The 24,362-nt window shown below is 37.4% G+C and overlaps 1 protein-coding gene across 2 annotated transcripts in view; it reads right to left on the bottom strand.

Annotated features, from left to right (window-relative positions):
* Positions 1–1,357: 1,357 nt before the first annotated feature.
* dennd5a (DENN/MADD domain containing 5A) overlaps positions 1,358–24,362 on the bottom strand; it is a 62,891-nt gene continuing 39,886 nt past the window's right edge. For both annotated transcript variants that reach the window (XM_065261559.1, XM_065261560.1), the window contains 14 exons: positions 23,435–23,528; positions 19,731–19,862; positions 18,554–18,706; positions 18,378–18,465; positions 17,607–17,691; positions 10,190–10,318; positions 9,637–9,758; positions 9,379–9,524; positions 6,018–6,136; positions 5,763–5,941; positions 5,576–5,658; positions 5,338–5,461; positions 5,060–5,228; positions 1,358–2,602 (listed from right to left, as the gene is read on the bottom strand). In XM_065261559.1, coding sequence (XP_065117631.1) covers positions 2,419–2,602; positions 5,060–5,228; positions 5,338–5,461; positions 5,576–5,658; positions 5,763–5,941; positions 6,018–6,136; positions 9,379–9,524; positions 9,637–9,758; positions 10,190–10,318; positions 17,607–17,691; positions 18,378–18,465; positions 18,554–18,706; positions 19,731–19,862; positions 23,435–23,528 — 1,807 coding nt within the window. In that variant the 3' untranslated portion in view covers positions 1,358–2,418. The remainder of the gene's footprint in view (positions 2,603–5,059; positions 5,229–5,337; positions 5,462–5,575; positions 5,659–5,762; positions 5,942–6,017; positions 6,137–9,378; positions 9,525–9,636; positions 9,759–10,189; positions 10,319–17,606; positions 17,692–18,377; positions 18,466–18,553; positions 18,707–19,730; positions 19,863–23,434; positions 23,529–24,362) is intronic.

Genomic DNA, 24,362 nt, shown 5'->3' with positions numbered 1-24,362 from the left:
AGCACAGCTTTGTACTCGCTCCCGCGGTATTTCAATTTTAAACACCAAACGGAATGCGCTGCGCCGTCCACGCCTACTGTTCTTGTTCTGACTTGTATTGTGTGCATGAATGGATTTATTTTCTGTCTACAGGAGCACGAATATTTTTAAAAAGCGAAGTGAATTACATGCGATCTTATTAATAATACTCGATACTAATTAAGTATTTATGTACAGATCTTTTATAATGATCGTATGATGCAGTTAGCATAATTATTGCCATCCATAAAAACCCAACACTTTTGTGTGACAGTGCTGTGTAATGCGACCTAACGTTACTATAGTACTACATTATGTTAATTCTTTCAATGGTATTAAAAGGGTTAGTTAACATAAAAAAAAAATTCTGTCTTCATTTGCTCATCATCATGTTGTTCTAAATATGTTTGAGTTTATTTTTCCTGATGAACACTAAGGAAGATCTTTTGATAAATAACCATTGACTTCCATAGTAGGAAAAACAAATACGATGGAATTCAATGGGTACTACCACCAACTGTGTGCTTACCATCATTTATCACAATACTTCCATATTTATTTTCCTACTATGGAAGTCAATGGTTACAATTAGCTGTGTGCTTAGCATCATTTATCAAAATATCTTCTTTTGTTTTCATCAGAAAAAAGGAATTCATACAGGTTTAGAACAACATGAGGATGGGAAAATGATGGAATTTTCATTTTTAGGTTAACTATCCCTTTAACATCATAACGGTCATAAACCAACATTAACTAAATTGATTAATGTAATCAAAACTTCTACAGCATTTATTAATCCTTGTAAATGTTAATTAAAACAAAAATAATTACTAATACATATTTTATATCAAATGCATTTGTTAAAATTAGTTAATTCACAAAGAACTATCATTAATAAAGATGGTATTTGTATCAACTAGCATAAAATAAATACCAAATTATGTAAAAATATGTTGCACATTTATAATGTTAGCTCATGCATTACCTATGAATGGTAATGAATAAGACCTTGGTAAAAAAAAGTGTTACATTATTTTATGATTTTTAAGGATGTTGCTTTTAAAAATGATTTACAACAAAATGAATAAAAAAATAAGAAATTAATAAATGCTTAGAAGTCATCACAACACCCAAAATATACACTTTTTCTTATTCATTTATAAATATTTTAAGCCAAATCCTTGAAAATGTATTATTTTCTGATACCATCTCTGTACTATAGTACTGCCACAATATATTTTTGCAAGGGCTATTGATTCTAAATTATATCTGAATAACTGAATCGTGGAGAAAATTAAACTCCTTTAGAGTGCTGACAATATGTTAACAAGACAAACTGAAGCATTATCACCTTTAATACATTTTATACACTGTACACAGCTGTTCAATATTTAACACTACATTACACTGCTTTCTCTATAAATGTGTATCAAGAGATAAAACACGAGGAAAATAATCCCAAGAATGTTCATGCCAGCTGTTTGAAAATATACCAGAACAGTCATGATGAAATTGGCACACGTCAGCCGTTAATGTGCTTCTCCCAGTTAATGATGCTACCGATCTAAAAACAGATGAATGATGTCTCATCAGTATACTACAACATTTTCGAGCTGTAAATATTGCATAGCAGAAACTGAAGGGGATGCTGGGGTTTAACTAGAGGACGGTACACAAACACAGCAATTGTGTCGCAGTTTAATTCTACTGCAGATATGGCATCACCATCGGCCAAAACCTGAGGGTTGAACTGATGGGGAATGTGAGGGTACTTTGAAAGAGAAAGATGTTTATGTACGTGTTGATTGTTTTAAAAATCTGGATGTCACGTTTGTGTAGTTTTCGTTTTGGAGGTAAGCTTTATCTGAATTTTTGTATCTGGAATGAAATAGAAATGATGCCTACTCTTGGCCTTTGTACAAAAACAAGAGCCTTTTCCCAGTATACTGTATATTTTCTACGTAAAAATATGAAGTTGTACTTATAAAGCATACTTCTACATCATTTGCTTTAAACTCTGCCTTGTGACAGTATGGATTTGTTAGGAGTACAGAGCAAGCAACCTGACGGACATATTAAAATAACACTGCTCTTTTTTCTTGAAAATATAACAAGTTTTTTTCTTACGGCCATTGTCAGCAGTCCACAACAACAACAACAAAATATTGAGCTTTCAATAAAACGATACAGCACGGGTGGGGGTTTCATCTTTCGTGAACAGTATGAATCCAGACATATTAAAAAATGATGACACATTTGAAAAGGCTCATTGCACTTGATATATGGCAAACATAACAGTAGCTTTAACGTCGGCCTGGTTTAGTCATTTTGCTCAACTCTCTCAGTGTAAGAAAAGTTAGTCCGTGGTCCCCGCTGATCCGCGTGTTAGTTCAGATCATGTTATATCCCGATCCCTTTGACGAGAGAAGCTTCCAGAGTGATATTGAATTCCTGCAGAGTCTGTAGCACTCGTATGAGAGAGTTCACCAGAGAATGGTCCTTTAAGAGTGCTGCGTCCTCATACATCTGTGCTGTGATTGGACATTCGGCTAGGAGCGCTATCCAATGGTGTAGCAGGTGATCTCTGTAAACAGAAAGAACTCATTGGTCAACACTGAACATGTGCTCACTATAAAGAGTGCTAGTGACCATAAACAAGTGCAAAGGAAACAAAGATATTGAATCTACATATCTACATATAACCTACATATAACCATAGATATAGAATATAACAAGATTGAGCACCAGTGTTGGCAGTAATAAAATTACTTTCCCTAGTAACTAATAGTGTAAATAATTACTAAAAGAAATTACAGTAACTGTTACTAATACAGTTACCATCTAAGAAAATGGCTAGTTAACTTACAAGTTACTTTTTGTCACAAACGCAAAAAGCTAGTTCGTTCTGCCAACATGTTTGGTTGGTTTCACCTGCTTGAGCCCTGTTGCAGTTGAAGTTGTTAAAAAATAGTATGAGACATTTTTACTTTTCATGTATCTGTGACTTTCATGGATTCACAGACTGCAAAAATTACGCAATAACCAATTTTGGGGGGTATAATGAAAAAGTAACTAGTAGTGTAACCAGTGGCGGCCGGTGACTTCTTTTTGGAGTGGCACGATGCGAAGTTCGTCACAACATGTATGTAGCCCGTCATGTCAAAATGTGTGTTAGTCGCGTCATGTAAACTTACGTGCATCACATGAGCCTGCTGCAGATGTGTCTAAAGGGTTTATGATAAAAGAGGCGCTCACGTTTGCCAGATACTCGCTTAATCTCATGTGTAATCAGAGTTTAAGTTAAGTGAGTGTCCTGCAAGTATTTTGTGAACGTGAGCGTCTCTTTTATGATAAACCACTTTGAAAGGTCTGCAGGAGACACGAATTTTGACATGACGCATGGTGCAAATGGTTCACATGATGCAACGAACACATATTTTGACATGACAAGGAACCCACGACACTTCGAAAACATATTTTTAATTCGCACCCCTTAGAAGAGAAGTTAGTGAGTGTAATTAATTACTGTTTGCTGAGATTAATAAGTAAAGTAATAATATTACTTTTCAAAGGAGTAACTAATAATAAGTAATATATGAAATTTTTTGAGAAACTAACTTGCCAAACATTGTTCGCCACTACTATTACTATTAATAGGGGCAATGCAATGCCTAATATGGCCTCCCTGGCGACGGAAGTCCCGCCTTTGTTTTTAAAGAACCAATCATTTATCGATAAAGACTGATGACTTTCTGGAGAAGAGGCTCTATACAGAATCGGCACAAGGTGCCTGTAAATGTGTGCATATATGCAGAAACGACCTCAAAAAATTTGTTTAGGGCTGTCAAACGATTAATTGCATACAGCGTTTGCATAATTTATGTGTGTAATTTATATGTAAATAAAATTGCATAATTTATGTGTAATTATTATGTATACAAAAATACACAAACATTTATGTACATATAAAAAAAATTTTTTTACTGTATATATATAAAATTTTCTTAAAGTCGCCATGAAACGGAAGTTTCAATTGCCTAATTTTCCCCGTGGTGACGTGTGTCCGAGTAAAACCGGCCTCTGAAATGAAATAAGGCAGGGCTGGATTTGAATTTGTCAATCGAGATCTGATTGGATCATTTGAAGTTGGTTCGTGTTGCTAATTGCAGCAATATTCTCCCGGACCCCCCCCCACCTGCTATATATTTTGACTGGAAGTAAAGAGAGATCGTTTTTAGGAGGGGAAGAGATTTGCATTTTTTAAACATTAATGAAGCTCACAGATAAATCATTTGTAAAAAATACTACAAAACAATATTACAAAACAAATTACAGTTTTTTATTTTACTTTTCATTGTGACTTTAAATTTATATATGTGTGCGTGTGTGTATACACACATAAGTTATGCAAACACAAACTTTTATATTGTATGCATTACTCAGTCCCTCCAAAAAACGCAATTATGTGATCGCATGATTCAACGCATAATCAGCCAAAGTCTGCATATTAATGCGGGGGGCGCATTTTTTCCAAGTATGCCGCACTTTCGCAGTATAAACTGCAGATTTCAAAATATGCGGGGCTTGCATGATTTCATAATCCCTGCATTTTCGTAGCAAATATCACATATATCTTAGCAGAAAGTTGAAAATGTTTGCATTTACTTCATACAAGCGTAGCCATGTCCTCTGTTGCCATGGGAACGTTATGAAGTGACGTGATTATGTGACGTGAACATCATTGAAAAGCTGCAAAAGTTTTTGCAAGGTATCGCAATTTCATCACATAAAATTGCATAAATATCCCGCATATTCCATCAAATTTTTTAAGAAAATGTGCCGCAAGATCAAGGATTTTTGCCCACAACAATCACAAAAAAACTTTTGTGATTTTTCTGGAAGGACTGATTACTGAAATAACTGCCCGGATGCATTGCAAACATGGCCGCCTACTGGCACGACTTCCCTAAAAGGACTTTGGAAGAAAATAGACACAATTTCAATTGTATATAGACTTTAATAAGACATCTCAATAACAGACCTGGCCCCAAGGCACACGAGCATCTGAAACTTCCCATCTTTTCCGATGTTTCTGGGCGTGCTGTTGACGGCGCGCATGAAATGGCTAAAATGGCGAGCCCTCATCTGCCAGTTCTCATCCTGGTTCACCTGGCTCTGCTCCGCACTCTCAAAGTAAACTTGCGCTTTTTCTATAGGAAAAAAACATGATTAATGACACGTATGAAAAAAGACAAATTTTTTGACTTTCTCAGTGCTTATAATAATAATCTTGTTTTTGTATTTATTGGTGTTCGTTACCTAGAAAGTCCCAAATGAAGACGTTCTTAAAAAGACGCGGTGACTTGAAGCCATGCTGAAACACCTGCTCCAGAGCCCACACCAAACCATACTCTCCACACAAGAGCAATGTCAGGCTTCCTCTCTACATGAGGAGATCAATCGTAAACAAGACGACAACAAGATTGGATCAGTTAAACTGTATAGTGTTGGTGTTTTAATGAGGGCTTTCAGATACATCAGATATTAACCCTCTCACCTCTTTTTCTGGCTTATGGAAATGTTTGACGATGCCATTGATCGCCTCTCCAACTCCTTCTTGGATCTGGCCTGTGTTTAACTCTAGTAAATACATAAAATAAAACATGTGAGACAACAGCATTATCCTTCTCAAACTTCAGTTACACAATTCATAATTTCCGACTTTGAAGATTTTCATCACACACTTGGTTTGCTGTTTGGCGAAATGGTGACAAATCTTCGCATCATCCCGGGGGATTGCTGCATTGGAGGGGTCCGACACATTCTCTCCTCGCTCTCTGTGTTGGTCACTAATTCGCCCACCAGTATCCGCTCCAGGCTACCATCATCTACTCCCTTGCCCAGCCATCGGCCACATGGAAACCTACGCAACAGTCTTACGGTCAGTGAAAGGTCTGAGATATGAATATTGCGAATATAGCTGGAAACTTTGTACTCACTTGTAAGTGTGTCCTGTTATGCCATTGCGGACCATCACAGACTCGACCAACCACTTAGCATACAGTCCTGAGTTATCATGGCCCATCTGTACGGTGGTCAGCTTGCCCAAGTTCTGACACTGGTAAAGCAGAAGTATACAACAGACTCATTACTGGTTAACCAATACTGTTTCTTTTCAGATTCAGTGATATTTTGGTTATGTGGTGGTTAGACATCAGAGCAGTGGAAGGACACTGTAACAAATGATGCAATAATACGGTTTTGAAATAAATCATATTGGCCAATATATCAGACACTGGGATGGTTTATTTACTCTAACTTATATAAGATGTGATATGTTTGTGTCACTAACGCAATACTCTACGAATTGAGCCACAGAAATGCCACTTCACAACCTTGTGGGCCATTCAGAATACCAGCAACGAGCAGTAGCAGAGCGACGCAATCTCATTCATTTCAAAGGAGCTTGGAAACTTCTGGCTACCGGATGAGGTTTGTCTAGTCGCGCGACATAGTTGAGATAAAGTTTAACATTAGGCAAATGATGAGTGACTTTCATCAACACACAGCGACAAAGTTGTCAGCAACTAGCAGCAGCAAAGCATTGTGATTTGGTGACTTCTGGGAACACAAGCGACACTGAACGTTGGCAAAAGGAAGTGGGCATGTGGGCATGAAAAGTTCATGCAAATGTTGAGCGACTTTCAGCAGTGACTACCAATAGAAAAGAAACAAAGTTCATGTCATCCGTCTCTCGTCAGTTACTGCACTGCAAAAAATAATATTCAAGAAAAAATTTCAGTAAAAATATCAAAAAATTAGGGCCTGGACTTTAACGCGTTAATTAAGGTTAATTAATTACACAAAAAATAATGCGTTAAAAATGTTTAACGCACTTATTTTTGCACCGCGGAACATTTCTCATTGGATGAGTTTCGGCGGACCGATTATACTGGAGCACCAACTAGCGTTCATGACTTCAGACAACAACAAACCACAGTGAACATGAACGAAGAAGCTGATGAGATCGCTTTGGTTGGCCCCGTGGATGGGAAATTCTTTTATAAAAACGAACGGATGGAAGCGTCGATAAGAGCATGTTGTGTGTAAGCTATGCAACAAGAAATTCACATATCACCTGCAGCACATCGAGCCTCAAGTATCATCTCAATGCAAAACATATAGCAGCTAGCGTTGAAATTAGCACGACTCCGAGTACAACGACTTGGTTGAACAAAAATAAACAATATTTTGTTGCTTAAGCTTATGTATTCAGTCATTATTCATGGTATACTAAATATCCATGTGAAAAAATAACTTCTCAATGTTCTCAGGTCAAATATTTATATGTGATTAAAATGTGATTAATTTCGATTAATTAATTACAAAGCCTCTAATTAATTAGATTAATTTTTTTTATCGAGTCCCGGCCCTACTAAAAATTCTTAAATTAAGATGCTTTTCTTGATGAGCAAAACAACCCAAGAAAATAAGTCTAGTTTTTAGACCAAAAATATTGAATTTAAGTGATTTTGTGCATAAAACAAGCAAAAAAAATCTGCCAATGGGGTAAGCAAAAATTCGTGAAAATTTTTCTTAAACACTAAATTCAAGAAAAATGTTGCTTACCCCATTGGCAGATTTTTTTTGCCTGTTTTATGCACAAAATCGCTTAAATTTGATATTTTTGGTATAAAAACTAGACTTTTTTTCTTTGGTCGTTTTGCTCATCAAGAAAAAGCATCTTAATTTTAAGAATTTTTAGATATTTTTACTGAAAACAAGACAAAAATAGTAAGAATTTCTTTTCTTAAAAATGTTTTTCTCCCATCTATTCTGACTTATTAACACAATTTAAGAGTTGGTTTCCTCATGCTAAACAAATGCAAAGTGTCAAAAAAGACGTTGGATGTGTTACAGAGTATTTCTGTGCGGAATGCACTTCGCCAGGGTTCGTACAAGTTTCGTTAAAGGAATAGTCTACTCATTTTCAATATTAAACTATGTTAAGAGTTGATACATCCCTCTATCATCTGTGTGCGTAATAGCACTTTTGGGAGTACTTCGACTCCGCGCAGTAACACCCTCCCTCTCCCATTATGAGAGTGAGAAGGGGAGCGGACTTTTCAGGCGAGTCGAAGTACTCCCAAAAGTGCTATTACGCCATAAAATATAGTTACCCTTTTAAATCCGCTTAGAAAAGTGCTACGTTTTATTTTGTACCACCAAACTTGCTCGTATAACTACTCGTCTTAAATAGGAAAAACGTTGATGTGTTTGGTCACTTCTAACTTTATCTCTGATTGGTACCATTGAATGAATGGGGCTAAGCTAAATGCTATCGAAGTGTCGCAGCGCGCTCCAGCGCTTACGTGCACGCACACAGATGATAGAGGGATGTATCAACTCTTCTTAGTTAAGGTAATAACATATTTTAATATTGAAAATGAGTAGACTATTCCTTTAAGTTTTTTTTCGAAGGGGTCCAGCTGAGGTTTCAGGGGTAAGCTATACGCATCACTTCTTTTTATGGTCACTTCCCCTGGAAAACCACGCCCACAAGTCAATCAGCGGTAGAGGGAGAACCGAGGATGGCAAATTACAGGTATCACTTCACGCGACAGCTTTGTTTTATATCAAACTCAACAATGGCATGAAAGAAGAAGTGTGTTTTTGGATGTAAGGAAAATAAAGCCAGCCTTATGGAAACAATGAATATTGTTTGTTTATCCGGGGTAGCTGCAGAGTTTTGCGTGTGTTTCTTTAACGCTGGATTTCATTAAAAAGTCTTAACCGGGTCATGAGTTGCATGCGGTAAGTAAGACTTGTGTGTTATGTTGGAAACATGTAGCGAATCATAAGTTATCCAGTCAATGTTGTATAAAGTGTTGACTCGTGACTCGCTCCTCCCGCAGTTCGTAACTCCTTATTCCAAATTTTTTCGTATGTTATGGGAAAAAATCGGTAAAGCTAATCTGTCTTTTATAAATCTGATAAAACTAAATACTCTTCGGAGATATGAAGGATGTAATACTACTCTATAGGTACTCCAGATTAACATCAAAAATGCAGAAAAAGCGTGTGTTATGGACTCTTTAAGCAAATGAGACTTTCAGGAGCGACTCCCAATAGGAGAGAAGCAGTGTTAACCATCCATCTCTCTTACTATATTTTATAAATGTTACTAGAACAACCAGAATTAGGAACGCCTCTTAACAACCTTATTGAAAGGGACAGGAGACACTCAACCACAAAGTCACCAAGCCAAGAGACTTTCTTCCACTATCTTCCAGAAAGATTTAAAACTTAATCCTTCTACTTGTGTCCATTATGACATCTGGCTGTGTTTTTGAAGCTCACCTCAAACGTGATCTCCAGAGTGTTTCTGGGCACCTGCAGTATTCCCGTCTCAGCGAGTTCCCCTGAGACGCACACCCAGGGGTTTGCAGTGAACATAGAGCCTCCGAGCTTCTTACTGGGAATGATGACCACATGATACGGTATCACTGCGAACAACGAGAAAAATATGGAAAATGTCATTTGAAGAAATGCAGAACAGTTGTTACCAGCAGGGAAGATTTAATGATGTATGGTGTCTGTGAAATGTGTGACGCTTACTGATGGTAGTAAAGACATTAGTGAAGCAGAAGTAATCCACAGCGTTGAAGAACAGGAGGTGATAGAGGAACTGCTCCTTCTCATCATCACACCGCAGAAAAGCATAGCGCTTATAGAGCTTCCTGAAAAAAAAATCGAACCACAAAAAAACCATAAAATGAAACTATAAGCACCAGTGTGACTCTTTAAAGCACTGAAATACAAAGAAAGCATTTCAGCTTAAAGTGGACACCACAATGAATGAAAATGATCCACCTCACTGTTCTGGACACATGAATAATTCAGAACTACATTTTTATGGCAGCTTAGTTTTCGCTGTGTTTCTAGCATTGTGTATTAAATATCTAATATATATTTATTTTATATATAGGGCTTTTCACAATTGCGACCCTGCCTGTGAAAACCCAGCTAAAGTCATCTGTTTTCTAGATAAAATCATGTCAACATTTTCCATTAAATGCACATTAGAGGTACTAACTATAAATATAATTGTATTGTAAATATAACAGTATTGCTAAATGATTATAAAAAACACTGTTCATATCAAACTTACTTAGAGAGTTCATGGTCAGACAGAAGTTGTTTCAGGTGTCTGGAGAGTAGTTTCTTCTCCATGGAGAGGCGAACCCATGCCCTGGCCTTCCCCACATCTGTCTTGATCTCACTGATGTTCTGGATGTGCCTGAAGAGCAACCCATGATGAATGATGAATTACAGCTGGTTAAATGTACTGTATTATACAACCCCAAATCAGAAAAAGTTGGGACACTGGAGAAATTGTGAGTAAAAAAGGAATGGAATAATTTACAAATCTCATAAACTTATATTTTATTTACAATAGAATATAGATAACATATCAAATGTTGAAAGTGAGACATTTTGAAATGTAATGCCAAATATTGGCTCATTTTGGATTTCATGAGAGCTACACATTCCAAAAAAAGTTGGGACAGGTAGCAATAAGAGGCCGGAAAATTGAAATGTACATATAAAGGAACAGCTGGATGAGGACCAATGTTTAGGAATAGGAATGTTGTCCCATTCTTGTCTAAAACAGGCTTCTAGTTGCTCAACTGTCTTAGGTCTTTGTCGCATCTTCCTCTTTATGATGCACCGAATATTTTCTGTGGGTGACAGATCTTGACTGCAGGCTGGCCATTTCAGTACTCAGATCCTTCTTCTACGCAGTTTTGACGTTGTAATTGATGCAGTATGTGGTCTGGTATTGTCATGTTGGAAAATGCAAGGTCTTCCCTGAAAGAGACGACGTCTGAATGAAGGCATATGCTGCTCTAAAACTTGGATAAACATTTCAGCATTGATGGTGCCTTTCCAGATGTGTAAGCTGCCCATGCCACACGCACTCATGCAACCCCAATCCATCAGAGATGCAGGTTTCTGAAATGAGTGCAAATAAAAACTTGGGTTGTCATTGTCCTCTTTGGTCCGGATGAAATGGCGTCCCAGTTTTTCTAAAAGAACTTCAAATTTTGATTCGTCTGACCACAGAACAGTTTTCCACTTTGCCAAAGTCCATTTTAAATGATCCTTGCCCAGGAAAGACACCTGTGCTTCTGGGTCATGTTTAGATATTGCTTCTTGTTTGACCTATAGAGTTTAAGCTGGCAACGGCGAATGACACGGTGGATTGTGTTCACTGACAGTGTTTTCTGGAAGTATTCCAGAGCCCATGTTGTGATTTCCATTACAGTAGCATTCCTGTATGTGATGCAGTGCCGTCTAAGGCCCGAAGATCACAGGCATCAAGTATGGTTTTCCAGCCTTGACCCTTACGCACAGAGATTGTTCCAGATTCTCTGAATCTTTGGATGATATTATGCACTGTAGATGATGATAACTTCAAACTCTTTGCAATTCGTCTCTGAGAAACTCAGAAAACTATTTTTTGCCGCAGCATTTGGGGAATTGGTGATTCTCTGCCCATCTTGACTCCTGAGAGACACTTCCACTCTGAGAGGCTTTTTTATACCCAATCATGTTGCCAATTGATCTTATAAGTTGCAAATTAGTCCTCCAGCTGTTCCTTATGTGTACATTTAAATTTTCTGGTCCTTATTGCTACCTGTCCCAACTATTTTTGGAATGTGTAGCTTTCATGAAATCCAAAATGAGCCAATATTTGGCATGACATTTCAAAATGTCTCACTTTCAACATTTGATATGTTATCTATATTCTATTGTGAATAAAATATAAGTTTATGAGATTAGTAAATTATTCCATTCCTTTTTTACTCAAAATTTTTACAGTGTCCCAACTTTTTCTGATTTGGGGTTGTATGCCGGTCGTGACACGATCAGCTGACACTGTAGCTGTCTTTAAGACTCGGCTAAAAACCCATCTCTTCCACCATTACCTAACTTCCTAATTACAGATTTACTATCTTTATTTAGTTACCCTTCTCTTTATCTCTTTCTCTATCTACCTTCCTCTTTATCTAAAAAAAATAAATAAATAAATAAAAAACTACTAACATACCCTTGGCTATGTATATTGTGTTGGACTTGATGAGACTATTTCCAGTGCACTTATGTATTGCTGTTCTTATTTTGCCATAATTGCTTCTATTGTTTACCTCACTTGTAAGTCGCTTTGGACAAAAGCGTCTGCTAAATGACTAAATGTAAATGTAAATGTATACAGAAAATACATTGGATTTTATTGTATAAAGTTAAAGTCCCCATGTAGTCAATAACTCATGTTTGAGCATCATAATATCATATATAAAAGTTTTTCTTGTGACAGTCATTTTTTCAAGCTCAAATTTAACTCCCTTTCCTCATTTAGTATGAAATATGCAAATTAGTCCCCACTCTACTCTATCACACAGCTCAGACCATAGATATGTACACAGATGGGTGATTCTTGTGAAATTAGACTGATGATGTGCCCTGAAACATTTCGATAAAAAGTAAATGCAAAGTAAGAGTATCAAAATAAGAAGCATACAGTTACAAACATCTCTTCAGGTACTATTCTGCACATGATTTCAAATGACATCATACAAACCAATTTTGTTGTTTTTTCCACATTTAAGGGGATAATTTTCATTAGCGCAACGCCTCCATGACTGGATTTGGGTTCTTTGACATGGAAATATTTATAATTAAAAAATCTAAAAAATAAAAAGCTTCAGTGCATGTTATACTAAAAACATTTACAGTAAAGAAACATGTGGTATTTGGTGATCATTGGTAAATGTAGAGAGAATATAAATGTGTCCAAGATCAATTTTCTCATCCTCCGCAACAATTTTCAATCATTTTTTAAGCCCTCAAGGAACTAACATTTTTTTTAAAAATTAGTTGGAAGGGACATAATTGACTGTGACACTCAAGATGGCTTCCGGGTAAGCAGTTCTTATTTTTTCTCTCCAGACAAAAGTTTACATTTTGTTTGTCATAGTACCCAGACAACTTTTTAGTTCTCATTACCGAAACATGAGTTTGTAAATGCGTATATTTAATGTAATATCATGTTGCGGTAATGATGATTTTTTTATAATGATAATCTAAAAAATGTAAATAATTCTATAGGAAATATTTTTTTAAATCCTCTAAAAATAATGGTTATAGTAAATTCAGACCTTAATTTTTGTATGTGCAAAAACAATTGGCTTCAAGGGCTTTTAAAATTTTTTTTAATGCTGGATACCTTCTAAGTCTAGATTTCGTGTGAATCACCAAGATGCTACATTCAGCAGTTACATTGATAAATAGCTCCTAAATCCGGTTTCACAATACATATGCGAGTTGCACGTTTTTGCAGCACATACTTTTATAGCGCTGATGTTAACAGGTTGCACATGTGAGCATCACAGAAGTAGAGCTGAAGCAGCAGTGATGCAATGTTTTCAGTGCAGAGTCTATGCATCCATACATATCTATGGCTCAAACTCTGTTGATGCGATTGGTTACATGTTTGTGACGTAGGAAACTGAGGCGATTTCAATTTTTTAAGGAGAAAATACTTGTCAGTGGTGTTGAATGATACATTTGCACATGGTTTGTCCTAAAGCATATTAAAAATGCCTCTCAGGGGCTGTTTACACTTGGTATTAAGATGTGTTTTCATCGATCGGATCACAAGTGGACGAGAGAGACACATTACGTTTACACCTGGTATTTAAATCTGTCTCTTTTGTCCACTTTCGACCGCTTCTGTCCTGAATACTGTAAGGGGACGGTCCGTGAGACGGTGGGCGAGTCTCTCTGCTGTCATTCAAACGCGAGCGGGAGTAATTATGAGTTTATATGGACGCAAACTAATATTATGTCGGAGTCCGCTGCTTGTTTAGCAAGTATACATGCTGCACATTGTTTCGTACGTTTATATGTTGGAGCTTTCTCTGAAGCGCAATTGATGAAATAGGATCGCGCAAATTTTCACGCTTTCAAAACAAAACTACGGAGAACACCCGCAGTAGTTTTATCAATGAAAGGCTAAAAATAGCGCTGTTCACCGTATGTTCACGCCAGAAGTAAAAAAAAGACGTAAAACTTGTGTTTAATACCTCAGATTAGATAAATGGGCGGAGAGAAGGCAGTGGCGTGTGGCTGTTCGAACACATTCAACCACATATGCGTTCCGCAACTCCAAAGCGATCCGATCGAAAGTGGTTTTGACTACCTCTGGATGTGGTTGAAAGTGGTCGAAAGTGGACGCGTTCAAAACGCATGTTAATGCCAAGTGTAAACAGCCTCATAGACATATTAACAACAGTAAAAACTTTATTTTCACCACAGGGGGACTTTAATACAAGTTATAGTCAAATAGTTCTGATTGGTTGCTGCTAGGTAGTTTTATGGTGTTCTGAATGGTTGCTCACAGGGTCACCCCAGTCTTTAAATGTTTTAGTCTTTAGATGTGGCTTAGATTCAATGCTTTAGCCATTTTAGTGCTTGCCAGTTAAAAATTAACAGCACACCTCTCCTAAAGTCTATGCATCCCTTTACAAACACAAGCTTTTTGAGACACAAACAGCAATTTAATAGTCTGGGTACGGGTCCCGATTAAATAAAAGCAAGCAGCACTTTTAATTTAAGTAGTGACTTTACAAAGCATTTCAAGCGGAGAACAGCTCTTCTGTATTACAGTAGTAGGAGACTCAAGACTCCCTTGAGCATCAGCCAGCATGCTTTCATCACTCGCAGCCATTATCACGCGTGCCACATCCAGACGCATTCACTTCCACTTCCGCTCTGTTAGTCAACACCGTCTGACCTGCCATTAAGTGCTGCCGCTGGCTCTGTACAGCCCAGATATCATCAGAGGAAAAATATAATCCTGTATAGCTTCTGTACTACTCTACACTCATAAAAATAAAGGAAATACTTACAGTGATGCCACAGAAGAACCATTCCTAAAGGTTCCTAAAAAGATACCATATTATCTTTTTCCAAAAGGTTCTTCAGATATTGAAGGTTCTTTATGGAACCATTCAGCCAAAATGGTTCTTCTATGACATCATTTTGCACCTATACTTTGCTTTGCACTGCGGTACTACAAACCTAATTTATTTGGTTATTATCGCACCTCTTGCTATTTTTGCTGATTTTGTGGTAAGATGGTGTGATGATAACACATACTGTTGCTGAACTGCCGGATTATGTACGTGTTAACTGATAAACACCTGGTTAGCTAGTTGTGTTTGTTGTCTTGACACCAGAAGAAACTGGCATGTGTAGTGTGATGGATGTTCTTCAGCTCCTTTATGTCACGGCACAGCTCAGCGGGAGTCTGCTGTTAATTAGACTGGAAATAATGTGAAGTAATGTGTCGACAAAAAGCGTCTCGCCATATCCCTCACGAGATGTGAAGAGATCAGACTTCACCGCACACCAATGCACTGTTTACATGCTGACAGCTGACTAATATAACCATAACAATTCATTTTCACGGTTTCATTTGTGACCCTGGCTGGACCACAAAACCATAAGTCATAAGTCGCACGGGTATATTTGTAGCAATAGCCAATACATCGTATGGGTCAAAATTATACATTTTAAATACCAAAGATATTAAAATAAAAATCATGTTCCATAAAGATATTTAGTAAATGTCCTACCCTAAATATATCAAAAATTGCTTTATTATTAGTAATGTGTTTCTAAGGACTTCATTTGGTAATTTTCTCAGATTCCAGACTTCCAAATAGTTGTATCTCTGCCATAAATGTCCTATTCTATATATTCATGGAAATCTTATTTATTTAGCTTTTAAAAGTAAAAAAAAATTGACCCTCATGACTGATTTTGTGGTCCAGGGTCACATTTATAAACTGACAGTCTAAAGAAATAAAAAGGTTAAAGATTGTGGATCTATAAGTATTAGACATTTGTATTTTTTTTGGACTGTTATTTGATTCTTGCATGTTTTGACACTTCTTTCGACTGCAGAATTTTAGGAGGGGTCCCAAAAACGTTCAATGGCTTTCTGTGATCCTATAAGAGACTCACATGGTCAACCACCTTCAACAGCATTTTGGACTGGTCATCATTACCTTCAGCAAGACCAGAACAAACTAAGAACTAACCAGACTAAACCAACCTGGGTCTGTAGATATTCCCAACAAACATTTACATTTATGCATTTGGCAGATGCTTTTATCCAAAACAACGTACAGTGCATTCAATCTAGACAATGTTTCATCAGGATGTGTTTTCCCTGGGATCGAACTCATCACATTTGAATTGTTACAGTAAAACAGTGGTTTACCAAGTGAACAACAGGAATGGTACGTAACAGGAAATTCACTACTGAATTCGAATAGATACATTTTAAATTATTTTTTAAGTGACACAGCCAACTAATGTTTAGATTCAGGCCTTGACTTATTAACACAGGGTTTCCCAAACTGGGGTTCGGTAATTGCAAGGGGTTCGTGAATTGAAGAAAAAGACTTAACTTTTTTAAACTTACTATTAAATCATAAGATGCAAGTTAATTATTTAAAAAATTTAAAAAATCTAAATTAAACTAATTTTACAAATAAAAGATATATTTGTTTAATATGCATGTCATGTGACCTTTACGAAGGTGACCAGATGTCCCCGTTTTCCAGGGACAATCCAGTTTTTTTTGCTGTACTGTCCTCCATAAACCCAGAACAATAAAAATACAAAAACATTCAAAAAGGTTTTGTCCCAGTTTTCTAATTCATAAGATAACAAAATAACAAATAAGACTTTGAGTGGATGCCCTCACAGCGGCGTTTAAGAGCAATTAAATGCTCCACAAATCGATATAAATTTACTTTTGTACCTGAAGCAATAAGGTTATATAACAAATGTAAGTGATTTGTATTTTTTTTTTTTTTTTTTTTTTTTTTTTTGGTGTTTCTATTTTTTATTTTTTATTAGATGTTTAGTATATGTGTAAGTGTTTGTGTGGGGCACTATGTACGTAAGCTTAAACTAATTACCCCTCGGGGATTAATAAAGCTTTAAACTAAAAAAAAAAAAAATAAAAAAAAAATAAAAAAAATAAGATTTCAATTTTTAGTTTTGAACATTGAACTAGGAAATGTCCCTGCTTTTCATTTAAAAAAATCTGGTCACCGTACCATTACACATTAGGCCTAATGGTAGTACAAAAAATTACCATATGAAGGTAATAATAACAATAACGATGTAAAATACTACTTATAAAAAGTTTAAATGGATGAAAATAAATCTGCTATTAAATTAAAAATATTTACTTAAAATCTCAGGGGGTACTTCTAGTAAATAATTTGGGTAAAGGGGGTTCGGCTGACAAAAAGTTTGAAAACCCCTGTATTAACACATGCACACAAGTGAAAAACGGATGTAAAACCAAGCAAATACTTCAATAAAAGCAGTTTCTCAAAGCATTCCTATCTTTCTTTGATAGAGGAGTGCTTCTATTCAGTTGCTGACAGAAGATGGCAGTACAAAGTAAAACCTATAGCTTTAAAAGCTACGACACTCACCTCATGTCCTGAATCAAAGAGACTTTAAGTGGCGGCATAGCGCAGCTGGCATCTGACTTTCTCCTCTCTGTCTCATGAATGAACCCTGAGATAAAAAATGAAGAAACAGATCTGATCATGAAAATGAAAGTTTAATAAACACTGAACTTTCACAGGCTCTGTTGCATATTCTATGTGATGGTTCAAATGAATTGCAATGTGGTTTAGATGACGACTTAAGCAGAGCTTACACTACAAGGTTTTCGGCCGCACCAATCATATCAAACATGTCTGATAATTAGGATTTTAAATAAGGATGAATACGTCAATACTTTTCCAATGAGACAAAGGCGAATTACAGACCTTTTGGTCAGGTGAAGCGCTCCTTTGTGAGGAGATGTCAAGCGCTCGCTCTGGCACAATAATCTTAATAATATCCTGTACCGTGTGATGCAACATGCATTTCAAATCTTGTAGTGTGAGTATGTTTAAGATTCGAGAGAAAAAAGATTCTGTAAAGATTCTCCAGGATTTAAAAAATCTTGTAGCGTGACCCCCACCCTATGGGATGTTCAGTCCGTTCATGTTAATTTTCGTATGTACACATGCATCAGGAAAATATCTGTGCAGCTGTGTGTGACATAAAAAGTTGTTCAACTTTTTAAAAAATGTGACATCAGGTGAATATCTGTGAGGCTATTTGTGAAGTTAAAAGTTAAAAAGTGTCATTATCTGCTGTGTCCTATAAAGGTTAGGCATCACACAAACAGTACGACGATTCAAGTGTATTACCAGGAGGACTGAGGCCTGCAGGAGTGGCATCTCTTTTCTCTTTGCTCTCCTGATAATGTAAGAGGTGTGACCACAATGCTGACTTTCCCTGGCGAATGCACAGAACAAAACCCAGTTAAAGCAAGTCACAGACATAATTACAATCAAAGAGAAATGCATGCGTGTGGTTCCTCTACCTGCTTGACCTGCAGACCGTGGCTCCAGATTCTTTCCAGAAGATCACACAGGCTGGCGATGAGAGTGTTTTCCTCCACACCCGTGATGCTGACCTCACCGTGGCCCAACTCCACCGCTTCCCGACCCATCTTCTCCACCAGCATGCGTTTTGTCTAAGTCGGGGATCAGACGGTGTTAGCTATAGCTTAGATCATGATCCTTAAGGGGGTAACACACTGTGCGCTGCGTCACATATTCAAAATTCAAACACTTATTTTCTATATGCGTACCCTTCTTGCCCAGTGTGCGACAGGCTTTACTGTTACCCTGTTTACATCTATGTGATTTGATTATTGAGATTAATAAAAATTTTTGCATCTGGCAGATGCTTTTATGCAAAAGGACTTGCAGAGCATTCAACTTACACATTTTAGCAGTATGTGTTCCCTGGAAAACAAAGCCCTGAGCTTTGTGCTACTAATGCCATTTGAGCAACAGGACGACCTCCATACATGCAGGTATGAACAGGGTTTAGTGAGTTTTGGAGATGCATTTTACTCATCATATAAAAACGGATCAAAATCTGTCACTGGAGGACCGTTTGACCACATACACTGCTTCCGAATTCGCCCACTTCCTTAATATATACGTAGTAGGCGTGGCGAGTAGTATGTCCCAATCAAAGTGTTTTTAAAAACCGCAGGGGAAAAGTACCCGGATGACCTACTACTTCTGGCAAGATTGTGAAGTGTGCATTCGATGGACACTTTACCACCTGTGAGCCCCCGGGAGGGGAGTCACCCAATGACGAGCACAAAGGAGAGGCGTTGTCATATTTAAAAAAATTCGGAAAGCGGTGACAAGGCTCTATTCAAACGTGAAAATATAAGGGAAGCAGATGTTCCTTGTGGTAAAATTGCACTTCATCCAAGTTAATGGCTCACTTGTTGTTATGAGGGCAGATGTAGTACATCCGAATATCATTCACATTTCCCATATTCGTACTATATAAAACGTATTGTTTCAAGGGTTGATGAGTAGGTAATTCACCTACGTACTATCATAATATGTGATTTCGGATTCAGGGATATATTAATATCAGGTGAAAATGTTACGCAGTCTTGGCTTATCACTTGCAAATGCATCACCTGAAACAGAAAAACAAATTTGACGTACAATGAACAATAAAAAATGCACCTTGTTTCTGCACTCCTTCAACAGTCCCTCCACAAACTTCCAGTTGGTCTGTGCAATGACTGAAGGTGAAAGGTTAGAGAGTTTGGGCTGGCGAAGAGTGGTACCCAGGTTCCTGGCCTCCTGGATGTATTTCTGCAATGACAACCACACGGTCAAATGATACCCGACACAAAAACTGTGGTAGAAAAATTCTTCAGAAACCAGGAGGGATAACACAATAATGAATAATGAAGTCTTATAATAGACAGATGCATTGGGGTTTTAAAACTGGGGTCCGTGGACCCCCAGAAGTTTCTAAGGAAATTTCAAGAGAAAAAAGAAAGCAAAATTTGAAAAGTCTAATGAGTAGCCACTTATTTAAGTTTGTTAATAATTTGCTGTCTTTATAATATCACAATTAATATTTATCTAACATGTTAAATGTTTCTTCATACAAAATATGGATATACCGTATATGGATTTATACCACAGGTCTGTTAAATGCTGTTTTCTGTAAACCGCTCCACTAACTTGTCAAATGTCTTAAGCACTAAAGCATTGTTTGAGGTAACCGGATAAATAATTGACTCCGGTCCTTTGAATTATTCGAAAATAATGCACACCCGCGGTGTAACTCTGCTTCGCGCTGCATTAACATCTTAGGTGTGCATTATTTTCTTATAATTCAACGGCCCGTCGTCAATTTTCCTTACATATATTTTAGGTAAGGGGTCCCTCTCTAAAGTTTCATCATATGTCTGGGTCCCTGCCATCATAAAGCATGAACACCACTGTGATAAAGTATTTGTATTATCAGTAATATTAGCACACAAGACCTTTATGAAAGTTAACCGAGGTTTTACTACAAATAAAACCATGATTACTATCATTAAATCAATTAACCACGGTTTAAAAAAAAGATTGTAACAGTTCGCAAAACAAACTTCGTTTTTTTTAAAGGTGCTGCATTTGCATTTTTAAGAAAAGAGGTATTTAAACTTAAAGGGGCTGAATGTAAGTTATTACTTAAAAAAATCTTTAAGATAGAGTTTTCATTTATATATTTATAAGGCAACCATAATGTAATAGAAAGAATGACACCTTGAGTGTCCTCCACGGTTGTCTCTATCAGCCTGTAGGCTCTTTTCTGTTTGAAGGAGTCGGGTCCGAATTGGCGCGAAATTCAAAATGTGATGTCATGCGCGTGCTCGTCTTCCTGGGCGTTCCATATAGACGCGTACGGCAGTCATTAGTAAACAGCGGAAATCGCTAACATGTTTCAAATGGACTCTGTAGACGGAAAGAAGCAAGCAACTTCCAGCACAATCCAGACACTTATGGAAACTCCTCGTAAATTGAAAAAAATCCTTATCTAGTGCGGCCAAAATAGTGCGTGACCGGCGTCGGGGAAAAGACAAGATTAAACATCGGATTGGCATTTGATTCTTGGAGGGAGCTCCGGTCAGCGCTGGGTATGAAAACAGACCTTGAGCAGGTTTCCTTTTTACTGCAAAGGTAAGACATAGTTACAGGGCATCTGTAATATATTATGTTATTGTTTTTGTGGTGTAATGCTAACGATAGCATTTATTTTGTGGTGTAATGCTAACGATAGCATGTAGCACAGGACCGTTTCAAAAGTTACTTTCTTATATGAATTATCTTTATTCAGAGCACGAGTGCAGTAAGATTGTGAGTGTCAGGAGTGTGTTTTACAGTGTCGTGTTACAAAACTTTTAGAAGTAGACTTCTGTTGAAAATATAAAGTAGCACTGCAACATTTTGCTAAAATATGGTCTGTCAAACAATAACCTTACAGTACTGTAACTTTTCTTACATTTGTAAACATGCTGGTGTATCTCAATGAGCTGTCTGTGGTTGCTATGGCAACTCTGGTTGTTGTGGTCATGCTCGTACGAGTGTGCCCACCGAGTACGAGCATGAGACTGGCTGCAGTTTCTATAACGGCCACTGGTGTCAGTAACGGTTAGAAATTTCTCAACTTACGGACAGCCCCTTTAAAGCAACACTAAAGAGTTTTTGCTCTTTGCTCCCCCTACAGGTTAGAAGCGAAATTGTCCATTACCACTGTCGTAAATAATTTAGCCTACTGCAGCATAGCTGGCTCTGATTGGATTGTAGGTCTGCCGTAAAGCAAGTTTTTGTAGTTTTCACTCGAACTACAGGATCACTACCCGACGGTTGGAAACTTCTTTAGTGCGGTTTTGGCCGATAGAGGGCTGCAAAGCGAATGTGAAAGTGCCGTTCACCCTGTTTCAAGTGGATGAACGACTGACACTTTTATGGAAAAGTTATTTTAAGGTAAAATAACTCTTTAGTGTTGCTTTAAGCACGGAGTATAGTCTGTTTTTCCATGTACGCAAATGCATGGTCGCACAGCACTGCAACGTATAGTTCATTCAACACATGCGCATTGTGACAAAATGCAATGCATCTCCTGTGATACACACAACATTCTCCTGTTTGTAAGGGCTGTGACGATTAATTGTACAAATGCGCGTTTACTCAATTAATGTATTTTAATGAATTACGGTGAAATGCCGGCACATCCAAAACACAGAGGGCGCTCTCGTGCAGAAACTCTATTTGAATTACCATTACAAACGCTATTCCATAAAAATGTCTATATTTATATTGCTGTTCTTCAAATTGTTTTAGGTATTTTCATGATAAAATAATATTTTGAATAATTTTGTTTAACGAGTGTTGCTTTTTTAAATGCATGTTATAAACCACTCAGACTCATGATGATTTTAGATTGATAAGGACTTCCTGACTAAAACGCACAAGCTGTGCATGAAACACAGAATTGAAGCCATGCGATACAGAATCGATTTCAGACAGATATTTTTAATGGGAAACAAGGTTAATCGTTAATGCGCGACTTGACATACAACGTAAGCAGGGTTTCAAAAATCTGGTGGTGCGTGTACAGGTGGTGATCGAAAAAATGTATCATATAAATGATATTTTTTGCTATAGTACAGTCCTTACATACATCACATTTAAAATATAATTTGTTATTTCGATCTTTTGGTTCTGACGGTTAGATTCACTCGGCAGGTGAATGACTTTCAAGACTTGGAGCAGCTCTGTTCACTGGACACATAAAGGATATAAACACAGGGATTTTTATGATAGAGTGACTGCACTCATCAAAGGGACAAAAGCAGGACAAGACTGACGCTTACAGGGCTGCAGGGAGAGAACAAGGGTGCGAGGTCTGATCTCACATCTGATCTAACACATACCACGTCCACCCTGACGGACTTCAGACAGGGCCTGAAGGACTGAGAGAACCAGTAATAGTCCAGAGCCAGCAGGAGCTGAAGCTCAGAGACCAAACACTCCACATGCTGAGAGTGTGCGTTTGTGTTAAGAGGAAAACAAAAGAGACACAAACAAGAGATGAAAAAGAAATGCAGAAAGACAAAGTTAACTAACTTAAAACAAACTCGTCGGGTAAAATAATGAAAAATTGAAAATGAACAGAAGACATAAAGACAAAGTATGTGAAGAATATATGAAGAGCTCAGATGCAAAAGCCTCTAAGTGCGTCTGACATGTTTTCTTGTAAATGAGCATTTTTTATCAGACTATTAATGGAGTATTTCTGAATGACCTGAGGCCACATGAACATAAAATAAGTCATTTTTGACGGAGGTGGCGTTTTCAGCTGTGAGCTCCTTATGTGATGTCCATACCTCTCTCTGGTCATTATCCAGGTAGAGATGTTCAGCGTGTTGTTTCTGTCTGTCTCTCCTCCTCCACTGTGCAGGAGCGCTGCGCTTCGCCCATCTAAAAAACCACATCATCAGCTTTACATCACAAACGACCACAGAAAACTCTGAAGAGTTTGTATTAAGGATTACTCTACTTTTATTCAACAAATCCTGATTATTAACCCAACCCATGCCATCCAAGATGTTTATATCTTTCTTGGTTCAGACGGAAAAAAAAAAGTTTTTTGAGGAAAACATTCCAGGACTTTAATGGACCTAAATGGTTTACAATTTTAATGCAGTTTAAAATTGTAGTTTCAATGCAGCTTCAAAGGGTTTTAACTGATCCCAACCAAGGCATAAGGGTCTTATCTAGCGAAACCGGGTGTGCCTCATAAGCCTTGAAAAGTGAAGCCTCTGGCTCTTTGATCGCCCCCTGGTGGCTGGCTGCAGTACAAGTCATAAACCCCGCCCTCTCCATTCAAACGAATGGGACTTTATTTACACTTCCAATAAAAGTTTCCGAAAGATGGTTTTGGTCCTTTCAAGTAGTTGTTATCATGCTAATATATGTTCAAGGTTTCATTATTTTGGTAAGTTTCATTTTAGCTTATAATTTGATGCTATAAAAACGGGGCGTGTCGTTATGATTGGCGTGTTTGAATTGGTCGAGCGAGCGTTTGGGCGGAAGTTTGATACCGCGGCTCCGCCTCTGGCTCCACGGACGATTCCTTCTGCGCATGCCTTGGCTCCAAACTGACGTTTTTACGTAACATGGCGGCGACCGTGGTTGGACATTTTTGGCTTCAATTCATTACAATGGTGGGAGGCGACGTCGCGTCGTTCATCTTTTTTTACAGTCTATGAGAGAAACAATCATAATTTTCGCACCCCAAAAAAATACTTTTGA

This window comes from Paramisgurnus dabryanus, chromosome 2, assembly GCF_030506205.2.
Source record: "Paramisgurnus dabryanus chromosome 2, PD_genome_1.1, whole genome shotgun sequence".
Classification (NCBI taxonomy): domain Eukaryota; kingdom Metazoa; phylum Chordata; class Actinopteri; order Cypriniformes; family Cobitidae; genus Paramisgurnus; species Paramisgurnus dabryanus.
This window is presented reverse-complemented; position numbering and strand designations above follow the sequence as displayed.